Source organism: Trichosurus vulpecula, chromosome 4, assembly GCF_011100635.1.
Source record: "Trichosurus vulpecula isolate mTriVul1 chromosome 4, mTriVul1.pri, whole genome shotgun sequence".
Classification (NCBI taxonomy): Eukaryota; Metazoa; Chordata; class Mammalia; order Diprotodontia; family Phalangeridae; genus Trichosurus; species Trichosurus vulpecula.
Window position 1 is genome coordinate 4,327,374 of NC_050576.1, and position 14,336 is coordinate 4,341,709.

Consider the following 14,336-nt stretch of genomic DNA (forward strand, 5'->3'; position numbering starts at 1 on the left):
TGCTAACTAAATGTCTGTGAGATTTCCCCCTTTTTTCCTCCTGCAATCTCTGCTGTTACTATTGGGCTTTGGGGCGGGTTGGAGTGGAGATCAAGATTGTTGTGTGGACTTCAGTGACTAAGATGATATTTGGAATTCTAGATGTCACAGTCCTCAAGTCTGACTTGTAAACTGAATTAAATGCACATCAACCTTGAAGTATAATATTTATATGAATAAATTTATATTTTTAAATGATAGTTTGTTAGCATTCCAACTGTTGAAGAGGCCCTGGGGAATGTCTGCCCTGTCTTGCTACCTTTGCCATCAAAACAGTTTCTTCAATGATGTTTCCTCTTCTCTCACTAGGAAGCAACTTGAATTAAATGCACAGGACAAAGGCTTTGTCCCCTTCCCTAATTCTTATGGTCTTCATTCATCTCAGTGCCATTGATTCTTCGGTCATGTGTGTGCCCCTTAAAACACAGAAAACCTAGGAGCCAGGTCGACATTCTCCTACCTGGCAGGCCCTGTCTTCCACAACGGCATTGGTTTGCACAGGGATTAGAAATGTAAGATGACGGAAAAATTAGTACCCTCGTGGATAGGAATTAATGAAAGGTTTACTGACAACGCTATGGATTAACTACACGCCTTTGCAGCTGCCATTGGAGCCCTTCTGCTTCTGTAAAAGGTTACTGTACTTCAACCCAAATCTGCCTGGGAGCATCTTGGTCTCTTCTGAACTTGATCATTGACACATCCATATGTGATTTCTCAAATTAAAGTTATTGACCTTTGGGAGGAAGAGAAGTGCCCAAATCCCGCTGTTTGTGATCGTCTTCAAAACCCTCGGTGTTTGCTGCAGAAGCTTCAGACCAGGTCAGCAAGAAGAGATTGTCATCTCTCTCTCTGACAGTGATAATCTCACAAGTGTTCCTGCTGTCAGGGACAAAATGGGATGTAATTAGGCTGCTGTGTGACAAAGTACATCCCCACTTTCCCCAAAACCAGTGAGCATTTATTAGGCATCACAACAGAGGCCAGCTAGATGGCATCGTGGATAGAGGCAGGGAGACCTGAGGTCGCATAAGCTCTGTTTGCCTTAATCACTGGAGAAGGAAATGGCAGGCCACTCCAGCATCTTTTCCAAGAAAACCCCATGGACAGTATTGGTGTGCTGTGGTACACGGGGTTACGAAGAATTGGGCACGACTGAACAACACATGTGATTATAACTAGCATTTATGGTTTACAAAACCCCAGCGTTACCACGTTTTATCATCATAACAACCTTTGGAGACAGATGCTAGTTTTATCTCCACTTTACAGATGAAATTACAGAAGCAGGCAGAGGTTGCCCACCTAGGAAGGACCTGAAGCTGGATTTGAACTCAGCTCTTCCTGACTCTAGGTCACAGGACTATGTACTAGGTCTTAGAGGAACACATCCAGAAGTTCTGACCATAAGGTCCTTATATCCTATGACTAAATACAAGCTATTAAAAATAAATATAGACTGGTGAGAGGGACACTAGCAATAGGGGAATCAGAAGAGGCCTCTTGACAGAGGTGAGGCCAGAGAGAAGGAGTGAGGAGAGCTGTGGTTCCCAACGAGAAGGGAGAAGAAGGGAGAAGGGATCACCTTCTCTGCATGGGGAAAAGCCTTTGGAAGAGTGTTGATGTGGAGGGCTGGAAGGATGGGTGTTGTGTACAGACAAAGGCAGAAGGCCAGCTGGACTGGAACATGGAGGGCATGAAGGAGAACCGTGCTCCATCATGCCAGAGTGATGGGCTGGAGGCTTGCACACCAGGGAGAAGAGGCTGTGTGTTAGCCTAGAGACAGTGAGGAACTGGCAGGGCAATGACTTGTGCTGAAGGAAGACCAATTTTGCAGTTGTGGGGTGGAAGGAAGAAATTGGACGCAGAGAGACCAATTAAGAAGCCACTGCAATGGTGTGGGTGAGAGGTGAGGAGAGCTTGGACTGGCTTGGTCCTGCTATCAATAGAGAGAAGAGGTAGATATGAGAACAGTGCAGAGGCAGAATGAACCATCCTGGTAACTGATTTCATGCAGAGGGAGGGAGAGCCAAAATGGGAAGACAGGAGGTACCCGCTGCCCAGAGGCAGCCAGAGGGAAAGAGACCATCCGTGCCCAAAGGAAAAAAGGGAGTGATAAGGGGGAGCTGGGGCCAGCTCTGTGGAGCAGGAGGCTTCCAGTGTCGTACCGACAGAAACTGGCATAGCCAGCCTCTGGGATCATCCGTACGAGAGACAGAGAGGGACCAAAGACTGGGGAGGAAACCTCGATGAAAGGTCTTTGGGATGCAAGAGAGATTGTGAAAGATGAAACATTTAAGAGAAAAAAGCAAGACAAAGCTAGCTCACCAGTAGGTAAACCGCCAGAGAGGATTGTAAAATCCGAAAAAAAAAAAAAGAATAAAACATCAAAGTCCGAAACAGAGTGATCAAGTGTTACCCGCTAATGGAAAATTAAACATAATTACACAATGAAAAGGAGAAATCTTTGGAAGCTGCAGAGATCATAGAACAATAGCAGGAAAATCCAGAAGAGGGCCAAAAGAAAAATTAGCCATTTAAAGGAAATGAATGACTGTCAGAAATCAGCTCTCAACACAAAATCAACACACACACACACACACACACACACACACACACACACACAGAGAGAAAGAAAAATTGAATAGAGGTTGAATAAAGGCTCCAATGGGGAGAAAAATAGATTGGAAACAAAAAAACTGAAGTGGAGAAAAAAAAAAATTGGTGAAAGAGAAAGAAAAGTCACCACTGTTTAAAGAAGAGATAGATTTTATATATGCCAAAGTAACCAGCCTTAAAGATAAGATACACAGAGATAACTTACATAGTAGGCAATTTGTCATATGAAAAACACACCGAAACCAATGTTATTAATGTAGAAAAACAGATGTTCAAAAACAAAAAAAAAAGTTTTTGCATGCAACTAGAAAATAAGATACACAGGCAATGGGGTGTAGAAATTTATCTTGCCCTACAAGAAAGGAAGGGAAAAGGGGATGAGAGGGGAGAGGGGTGATAGAGGGGAGGGCTGACTGGGGAACAGGGCAACCAGAATATATGCCATCTTGGAGTGGGGGGAAGGGTAGAAATGGGGAGAAAATTTGTAATTCAAACTATTGTGAAAATCAATGCTGAAAACTAAATATGTTAAATAAATTAAATTAAAAAAAAAGTCTATGACAAAGTACAATAGTAATTAATGCCAAAAATGTACCTACAAAATATAGACATATATATATATATATATATATATATATATTCATATATTTTCAGTGGGAAAAACAGTTACCAAAGCTTTCTCAATGAATACAAAAATAAAGGAGAACATCCCCTTTTTCCCTCTGTTATTCAACATAATTCTAGAAATGCTAGCAATAACTACAAGGGAAAAGAAAAAATAAAGATAAAGGCATGAACATGGACAAAGAGAAGACATAATTGTTCCAATTTACTTCACCATTATATTCATATAAATCTATGAGGGTCTCACTAGGTTGACTCCCAAATATTTTATACATTTTGAAGTCATTACTTCCTCCCACACGTTGTTATAACTCCATAGAAATGCTGCTGATTTTTTTCAAAGTATTTCGTATCCCACTTTACTGAAGCTATTGTCTCAATTACTCTCTGTACTGATTCTCTGGGGTTTTCTAGTTAAACCATCAAGTTGTCAGCGAATTGGAATAATAGTGTCATCTCTTTGTCATTGTTCATGTTTTTTCCTTTTTTTCTACATTCTTACATGGAGACATTATAAGTCCTAAGAGCATTATTAGGGCAGTTAGAAGGAGTTTACATAGATGGAGGGCATGAGCGTGAGTCAATTTTTAAGTCAAGTTTCTCTGATAAAGGCCTCATTTCTCAAGTTTATAAGGAACCAAGTCAAACACATAAAAATAGGTGCCATTCTCCGATTGATAAATGGTCAAAGAACATGAACAAGAATTTTTAAGAAGAAGTAATCAAAGCTGTCTATAGCCATATAAAAATGCTTCTAATCACTACTGATTATAGAAGGTCAAATTAAAACAACCCTGAAGTACACTTCTCACCTCTCAGAAATGACAAATGTTGGAGGGGACAAGGGAAAATATGCACACTAGTGCATTGTTGGTGGAGCTGTGAACTTGTCCAGCCTTTCCAGAGATCGATTTGGAACTCTGCCTAAATGGCTATAAAATTGTGTACCCTTTGACCCATCAATACCACTTACTAGGGCATTATTCCAAAGATAGCAAAGAAAAATGAAAAGAACCTGTATGTACAAAAATATTTAAAGCAGCCCTTTTTGTGATGGCGAAGAATTAGAAATTGAAGTTGTAGTATGTGATTATGATGGAGTACAATTGACCTGTAAGAAATGACAGAGTGGGGGGGGGGGTGGGAGGGGTTCAGACAAATGTGACAAGACTGTGTAAACTGATACAAAGTGAAGAAGAGCTGGGAGACCACTGTGTCCAGTAACAGCTGTGTTGTAATGATGCTCAATTGTAAAAGACTTGGCGACTTTGATCAATACAGAGAATTCCAAAGGACTCATGATGAAAAGCTTTATCCATCTCCAGAGAGAAATGATGAAGTCTGAGTGCAAACTGAAGTATAATGATCCTGATTTCTTTCGTGTGTGTGTGTGTGTGTGCGTGTGTGTTGTATGACTGAGATAGAAATGTTTTGCGTGATTTTGCATCTATTATTGATATCATTTGCTTGCCTTCTCAGAGGGTGAGGGAGGGATGGGAGAGAGGGAGAGAATTTGGAACACAAAACTTTTTTAAAAAATGTTAAAAATAAATTAATACATTTATTGAAAAAAAATTATTGACTACTGCCCCAGCTTTTTATTCAGTCATGTGATACTTGTACATCTTGGATACATGTATCTAGGAGGGATCGTCTGAGCCACTGCTACACCCAGGCTACTGGGGAGTCCTCCCTCCCCCTATATTTTTCTTGTCTAGCTATGACCTAAAATTTCCCAGCAAGTTCACTTCAAGCCAGTGTTCTTAAATTTGTCTTCTAATTAAATGGAGTTTCCCTTTTCTGCCTTCGAGTTGGTTTCATTTAATTGGTAAGACAGGAATTTTTTTTATGTAATTATAGTAGATTTGAGGTAATTTAAGTTTCTTTGGGACAGAATGTGCTAGGCAATTTCAGTACATTTTTTATGCTGCTACTTTTACGTAATAAAATACGTACTGTCTACTTAAATATAACCTAATTCTTTCCCTTTAGCTGTATATCATTATTTATACAAAACAAATGCTGTGCCATATTTATTTAGAACTAACATGATAAATTTTGTAAATATATTTGCTTTTGAGAGTTTGGGAAAGGGGCGGCTAGGTGCACAGTGAGTATAGCACGGTCCTGGAGTCAGGAGGACCTGAGTTCAAGTTTGGCCTCAGACACTTTACACTAGTTGTGTGACCTTGGGTGAGTTACTTAACCCCAATTGCCTCGCCTTCCCCCCTTCAAAAAAAAGTTGGGGAAAAAGATAAACTCTTAAGCAATTGTCCTTGTCTCCTCTATCCCCAGATGTTCCATGGAAGAGAGTCAGAAAAAAGAAGTAGTTCTCAAGAATCGAAAAAGACCAGTGAAAACGAATTAAATGATGGGAAAGATTCTGTTTTGTTAAATCTCCATGGATCTCATTTATGTGCCCTGGAAGGCTCCCAGTGCTCTAGCTCGCTTAGGATATGCATCTTGTCCAAGAATTTTATTATAGATATGTCGCCACTTGGGAGCTGTACAAAATTAGTGAAATTGGATCTCCATTCAAACCAGGTAATGGGGAAATCAGACCGATGTTTGTAAACACACATTATCTCAATAGAATTTGTGGCTTTAATGTTTAATGTCTCAATATTCCTTATATTTAACTATTATATTTTAAAATTTAAGTCACTCTAGGCTATTACCATTTTAATAACTTAATTTTGAATCCTTAATGCTGTACTTAAAAGTAAGATGAAAAATATGTTTAAAACCTCTCCCCTCCAATAGCCTCCCCTCTCCCCTCTCCCCTCTCCCCTCCCCTCTCCCTCCTCACCTGACCTAGCTTGTCCTATCCTGTTGTTTCATAGGAATAGGGACTGGCTATGATTTCATTGACATGTGGAACTTCCAGGTGAGAAAGTCCCTTCTACCAATTTAAGTTGACTCTGTTTTCTACAACTTATATTCCTAGAAACTGCCTAGAACACTGAGAGTTTCAGGGACTCTCCCAGTGTCACACAGCCGCCAGGCGTGAGAGGCAAGTCTTCGATCCAGGTCTCTGGCCCTGGAGCTTCCCTCGCACACTGGCCCCGTCAGACTCTTGTAGATAAGATGCCATGAAGAGGACACTGGCTTGGGAATTTAAGACTCTGGCTTGTGATCCCACCTCCCCTCATCTCTTAGATGAAGCTATTAGCCTTTGTTGCCTCTGAAGTCTCTTCCGCTTCTCAGCCCAGGATCCTCTAGGATGGAGGACATGTGCCTGCCCTGGCTCTGCTCCCACTGGGGAATGCTGATCTGAACTGTAGCCCAGGCTCCCAGAGCTCTTCCACAGAGCCCCTGGATCGCTGGTCATCCTGGGACTTTCTTGCTCTGAGGCTAAATGGTACATCATGATACCTTTGCATTTTAAAGGTACAGTATCATTTATTAAATCCCCTTCTGATTTTTTTCACATTGTCCTCCAAGCCTGCCATTGCTACGACTCTCTCTATGTAACTGAAACAAGACTGTTAACCATAGGTCCATTTGGGATAATTAGCCTCCATCTAATTAATTCGATATTTGGAATGATGTTCAGCTTTCCAAGAGTCTCCTTTTACAAATGGGCCGCAGAATCTCTTCCAGGTTACTTTGCGGAAGCATTCAGAGAAGCCCACGTGATGGTCTTCTAGGAACAATTGAAAATCAGTTTAAAAAGGAAAAAAAAAACTTGACCATTTATTTAAAAAATGGTTTTGCCTTTAAAAAGTTAGGATTTCCCAGCTGTATCATCTGTAGGTTTCAGCACTTGATGGACAAGAGTCTGTCAACACCCTCTCCCTGCTTAGCCTCTTGACCTCAGGGCCAATATAGATGCTGGATCTGTGCTTCCCAGGGCTACCCCAACATTTCAGGGCTATGGCCTTAGCTGATTGCCCTGAGGATTGATGGTGAGCTCCTGGAGGGCCGGGACTGCCTCCTTTCTGTCTTTGTAGTCCCAACAGCTAACGTAGTGCTTGGTGCAGAGTAGCTGGCTCTCAAAAGGCACGCCGGAAAGGGAGTTTCCAATGAAGAAATGAAGCATGGCTTTGCAGTACATTTAGTAGTGCATCCACTTCCATATCTAAACCCATATTGTGCATGTGAAACTTCTGTGTTTTCAAATTCTCTGTAAAAAAAAAAGCTTAGATAAGTCTCTCGATTTTTTCCTCCATTTTCTCCCTTTTTAATTGGCACGAATAGTCTATTTTAATAGGCAGAAATGATCAAACTTTCCATACCCTCAGTGACTATAATTTACACAATTTTTTTTCTGAGAAATTTCTCAAGTTGTATGTATTTGTTTTAGTCTGGGTTTCCTTAAGTGGCCTTGAGTAGGCTTAAGGTGCTTTCCACCCTCAAAAGTAAAAGAATCCAATTTATCTAAGTTCTCATTAACCCTGGTTTTATTGTACTGTGTACCTAGGCTAGTCAAGTATGAATACCTTCTAAGGCAATGCATTGCTGCTCTCATGATTTTAAAGGAAAGATGTTATTAAATTAACTCCGAGTTTTGTATTTCAATGTCATTTCAGATAAGAATTGTACCGGATAAGGACTTTTGGGGTGAAATGAAGGAATTAAAGCTTCTCTATCTTCACGATAATTCATTTGTAAAACTAAAGAATGTGTGTTCGTTATCTGGCTGCCCAAACCTGATTGCCCTCACTCTGTACGACTGCCCAGTGAACCTCAAAAAAGGTTATAGACATGTGGTGGTTAATAGTATATGGTCACTCAAAATCCTGGACCATTATGTGATTTCTGATGAAGAAGTAATTGAGAACTGGCCTCTTCCTGAGAGATTCAAAGCACTTAACAGACGGCTTTTCTGTGATATCACCCCAGTGGTGGTCAAGGTGAGCATCTGGTTTTGGCTGCCGTAGTTGGTGATTCTGAATATATAAATGATGGCATCAGATGGCAGTGACTTCAGTATTCAGTGATGTACTGAAATTATGTAAGCTCTAAAGATACTTTAATAAGTCATACAAGGACTCATAATTTATTGAGAAAGTTATTAATAGTTTTATAGAAACTATGAAAGCCATTAAAAGTTTCTGGCCCAAAGAAAGTGAGTTGGACCTAAAAGAAAATAGCTTCAGACCAGAGGGAATGGAGGAGGGAGGAAAGAGTGGGACTAATTCCGTTTAATTCCATTTAACAAGACTTTATTGGACCCCTGGATGAAAGGCCTAGTGCTGGGGGCCTCAGAGACAGAAATAAACAGGCAAGGCAGCCTGTCCTCCATTAGCTTGTATCATCATCATCATCGTCATTACTACTATTATAAGTTTGATAAAAACTAGCAAATATTTCCATGTGTACAAAATAGATAAGGCTTGCACGTGAGATCTCTGTCAATTGTAGCTTTTTCTTTTAGTAGGAAAGTTAAACAAATTAATTAGTGCTATTTTCTTTCCTTTTATTTATTTGACATCACAGTTGATATGAAGGATAAAAAGGCCTACCTGGTAATAAATAATCAGAATCCAGTCACTAGCATGGGGGTTTGTCTTGCCAGACTATGCATCAGTATATTGAGGACTTTATTTTCCATTTCTCCTCCTTCTCTTCCTCCTCCTCCTCCTCTTTTTCCTCCTCCTCCTCCTCTTACTCCTCGTCCTTGTCCTCCTCCTCCTCCTCCTTGTCTTTCTTCTCCTTTTCCTTCTTTTCCTTTTCCTCCTCTTCCTCCTCTTCCTCCTCCTCCTCCTCTTCTTCCTCTTCCTCCTCCTACTCCTCCTCCTCCTCCTCCTCCTCCTTCTCCTTTTCCTCCCTGTCCTCCTTTTTCTTTTTTAAAATTTACTCAACTAGGCAGGAAGATTATTGAAGGGACAGATTAATATTGATAGCTATATCTTTACCTCTACCCTTGTGTTTCTCCTAAACATATCCATATTCCGTACCTATATCTATAAATATGGTAGTTAGGTGGTGCAATGGATAGAATACCAGGTTTGTAGTCAGGAAAACCCGAGTTCAAGTCCAGTCTCAGACGTGTATTAGCTGTGCGACCCTGGACAAGTCACTTCACCCTCTTTGTCTCAGTTGACTCATCTGTACAATGAGCTGGAAAAGGAAATAACAAATCACTTCAATGTCTCCACAAATAAACCTGCCCCCAAAAGGGAGTCATGAAGAGACAGCCATGACTGAAAAGACTGAAGACCGATGTCCAAAGCTACACATACACATGTACACACATACACGATGTATATGCATATACGGACGTGTCTATATCCCTATACCACGGCTGTATCCAAAGTTCTGTCTCAAACCGCATCCATATCTCTAATCTATGTAACCACACCTGTGCCTATCTCATGTCTATGTCCGTGTCCATCTCCGTCTCTCCTCATCCCCCCACCTATATCTTCTATTAATATTAATATCCCTACAATTACAAAAGGAAAGTAGATGTCTCTCTCTGTTGTTCTGTTTGTGAGATGGTCTGATTATGTCCATTTCCTTCTGCATCTTGTGTCCTCATTCTGTTCAATCGGTCAGTTCTGGCTTTTAACCTGTATCAAACATATTTGATTATCATTTCTTTATAGTATAGTCTAAGACACAAGTGTCCAACTCATGGCCGCAAGTAGCAACAAAACTCCTGAGCGTGTCCAAACCATATTAAAATATAGTTGGATAATTTAACAAAATAAATAAAAACACAATACAATAAAGGTAATGTTAATTTCTGATTTATGGCATTGACCTTATCTTGGTATACAGTGTGAGATGTTAGTCTATACCTGGTTTCTGACATATTGTTTTCCAGTTTTCCCAGCATTTTTGTCAAATAATGAGTTTTTCTCCCCAAATCTTGGGTCTTTGGATTTATCAAATACTAGATTACTATTGTCACTTACTACAGTGCATCATGTACCTAATCTATTCCACAGACCCATTTCTTAGCCAGTACCAGCTTGTTTTGACAATTACCACTTTATAATACAGTTTGAGATCTGGTATAGCTAGGCTACTTTTCTTCACTTTTTTTTTCATTGATTCCCTAGATATTCTTGAGTTTTGTTCTTCCAGATGAATTTTGTTAATTTTTTTCTAGCTTTATAAAATAATTTTTGGTAGTTTGTTCAGTATGGCACTGAGTAAGTGGATTAATTTAGATATAATTGTCATTGTATATACTGGCTCAGCCTACCCATGAGCAATTAATATTTTAATTAATTAATAATAATCATTATTGATTAGTTAAATGCAAATCACAACAACTTTAAGGGACCACCTCACACCTATCAGATTGACTAATACGACAAAAAGGAAAGTGATAGATATTGGAGGAGATATGATAAAACTGGGACACTAATGCACTGTTGGTGGAGTTGTGAATTGATCCAGCCATTATGGAGAACAACTTGGAACTATGCCCTTTGATACAACAACACCACTGCTAGGTCAATATGCCAAAAAGATCAAAAATATTTATAGCAGCTCTTTTTGTGGTGGCAAAGAATTGTAACTCAAGGGAATGTCCATCAATTGAATAATGGCTGGACAAGTTGTAGTATATAGTTGTAATGGAATATTATTTTCCCATAAGAAATGACAAGCAGGATGATTTCAGAAAAACCTGGAGAGACTTACATGAACTCATATGAAGTGAGCAGAATGAGAAGAATATTTAATGCATTAACAACAGTATTTTATGATAAAGAACTGAGAATGACTAAACTATGCTCAGCAAGACAATGAACCAAGACAATTCCAAATGATGTAAATCATGATGAAAAATGCTATCTGCCTCCAGAGAAAGAACGGATGTTGTCTGCATACAGACTTTAGCATACTGTCTTTCTTTCTCTCGTTTTTTCTTTTCTTCTTTCTTTTTCTTTCTTTCCTTCCTTTCTTTTTCTTTCTTCCTTCTTTCCTTCCTTCCTTCCTTCCTTCCTTCCTTCCTTTCTTTCTTTCTTTCTTTCTTTCTTTCTTTCTTTCTTTATCTTCTAGCACAAAATGACTAATATGGAAATGTTTTACATGTATCTATATCAAATTGTTTACCATTTCAGGGAGGGGAAAAGGGAAGGAAGGGAGGTTAGAATTTTAACTCAAAAAGAAAACAATAAAGGTTAAAAATTATTTTTCATGTAATTGGGAAAAATAAAATATTATTTAAAAAAGATTAAAGTAATTTTTGTAGTCTCTTTGTATATTGTTTTCTTGCTCTTTCTTTGCTCTGCATCAGTTCATATAGATCTTTCCATGTTTCAGATTATGTCTTACATCACAGTAATATTCCATTCCATTCTTGGATCACAATTTGTGTAGTCATTCCCCAGTTTATTGGCACTGCCTCTGTTTTCAATTCTTAAGCCATCACAAAAAGCACTCCTATAAATATTTTGGAGAACATGGGTACTTTTCTTCTTATTGATGGCTTCAAGCCTTGGGGTATAAACCCAAAAATGGAGTCTCTAGTTCATAGCATATGGACATTTTAGTTACTTAATTTGTGTATTTTGAAATTACTTTGCAAAATGCTTGTACCATTATACAGCTCCATCAACAATATATTAGTGTGCCTGTCTTTCTACATCCCATCCAACATTGGCCATTGTAATTTTTTGTCAATTTTTGTCAATTTGCAGAGTAGGAAATAAAACCCCTGTGTGATTTGATTTGCACATGACTAAATTCTTCTGCAACTAACTACAAAATGCATAAAACATCTGGGAATCACCCTCCAAAGCACAAAAAGACTTGTATAGATTTAACTAAGAATTGCTTCTTTAAAGAAAATAAAAAGAACAACTTAATTAGCTACAAGTATATTCAGTGTTCTCTCTCTCTCTACATACATATATGTATAGATATAAACATATGTGTTCATATATATTTGTATGTATATGCATGTGAATTTTGACCTGATAACACCAAGAGAACACGGGTCCTCCACCATCCAGCAACTACACCATCAGTATGAGGAAACAATTGGTTACAGCAAATGGAGAAATTTTGAATGCTATGGATAAGTTTACTTACCTTGGCAATATATTTTCCAGGGATGTCCACATAGATGATGTGGTTGACTCACATATGGCCAGAGCTAGCTCAGCATTTAGAAGACTCTGAATGAAAGTGTGGGAGAGAAGAGGTATTAGGCTGCCTACCAAACTGAATGTCTACAGAGCCATTGTGCTGACTTTGTTGTTGTATGCCTGTGAAACCCTGACAGTCTACCAGCACCATGCCAGAAAATAGAGCCTCTTCCATTTGAATTGTCTTAGGAAGATTCTGAAGATGACCTGGCAAGATAAGGTACCAGATGCTGAGGTCCTTTCTTGTGCTGAACTGCCAAGCATTTAAAAATCTGTAGAAAGAGTAACTGATGGGCTGGCCACATTGTCTGAATGCCAAATGTACGTTTACCTGAAAGACTTTTATGGAGAACTCACACAAGCCAAAGACTCACACAAAAGTCAGAAGAAACAGTGCAAGGACATTCTGAAGGTCTCTCTGAAGATCTTTAGTATTGCGAGATGTGGGAGCCTCCGGCCCTGGACCCCCTAGCATGATGTGCCCACATCAAAGAGGGTGCTGTGCTTGATGAGCGAAGCAAAATCATGGTAGCCCCAGAGAAATGCGAAGTGTCAAATCTAGAAACATTCCCATCCCAATAGTTCAAACGGACTCTTTGTGACCTGCCTCTGGTAAAGCCTTCTCAGCTCGTATTGGTCTGATCAGCCACAGCTGAACACATTGAATGTTGACACCAACATCATGATGCCATTTTGATCTTGAAGTACAAAGGATGAACAACTAGTATCTGTGCACACACACACACATACACACACACACACATACACACACACACACACGTGTGCGTCTGTGTATAGATCTTGATGTGCCTGTATGTATTTAAACAAGCAAGGATCTTGGATATCAAACCCTTGTTAGAGAAATTTGACACGGGTTTTTTTTCCTCTTTTCAACTACTTCTTTTCTAATTCTAAATTCATTAATGTTGTCTGTGCAGAAGCTTTTCAGTTTTAAATAATCAGTTATCTATTTTATCTGTCGTAATTGCCTCTCTTTCTTGTTTAGGTAAGAGTAGAGTTCCTACCCATATCTGAGAGGGTTTATGATTTATGCCTCATTTATTTTCTTGTGTGATCTTTAATATTAAAGTAATATATCCATGTGGATCATATTGAGGAGTGTGGTTTAAGGTGTTGGTCTAAACCCAATTTGTGCCGGACTGCCTTCCAGTTTTACTTTTTTTTTTATTATCAGATAGGGAGTTTTTCCTTAAGTAATTTATGTTTATCCTAACTTTATCAAACACGGGGTTTTGGGGTTCTGTTGAGTCTCCCTTGTCTAATCGATTTGATTTTCTGCTCTCTTCTTTTTAATCAGATTAGCTAAGAGTTTATCAATTTCATTAGTCTTTTCAAAGAACTAGCTTTTAATTCTGTCATTTATATTTTTTTTGGTTTCAATTTATTTATTTACCCTCTATTTACCCTGATCTCTATCTCTGTTTTTTAACCAATACCCAGTGGTTCTGATGACAACTTCTTTAAAATGTAGCTTGAAATCTAGAAGTGCTATTTCTCTGTCAGCCTTTTCTTAACTTCCCTTGTTATTCTAGATCTTTTGTTCTTCCAAATGAATTTCATGATTATTTTATCAAGTTCTATACAGGATCCATTTGTTAATTTGATTAGTATAGCCTTAAAAGTGTAAATTAATTTTGGTATAATATCATTTGAATTATATCTGCACATTCAAACATGGAGTGCCGACTATGCCTCCAGCTGTTTATGTTGTTCTTTATTTCTGTGATGGAACAATTTTTAGTTGAATCTATTCAAGTCTTTTGTGTTCTTTTGGAGTCTGATTCCTGATAGTTTATGCATCGTGTAGTTATTGGAATGGGATTTCCCCTTTCTATTATTTCTTGTTGTGTTTTGTCATTATTAAATAGAAATGTTTCTGATTTTTGAACATTCTTGGATCTATTTTCTCAATTAATACTTTTGTTTATTCTCTAGGGTTTTCCAAGTAAACTGTCATACTGCCAGAAAACAGGGATCGCT

General features: G+C 38.7%; 1 protein-coding gene across 1 annotated transcript in view; it reads left to right on the forward strand.

The window, feature by feature from the left end:
• The first annotated feature begins 5,577 nt into the window (after nucleotides 1-5,577).
• Nucleotides 5,578-14,336, forward strand: part of LRRIQ3 (leucine rich repeats and IQ motif containing 3) — a 135,514-nt gene continuing 126,755 nt past the window's right edge. Inside the window, exons 1-2 of the mRNA XM_036757801.1 lie at nucleotides 5,578-5,826; nucleotides 7,815-8,138. Coding sequence (XP_036613696.1) covers nucleotides 5,578-5,826; nucleotides 7,815-8,138 — 573 coding nt within the window. The remainder of the gene's footprint in view (nucleotides 5,827-7,814; nucleotides 8,139-14,336) is intronic.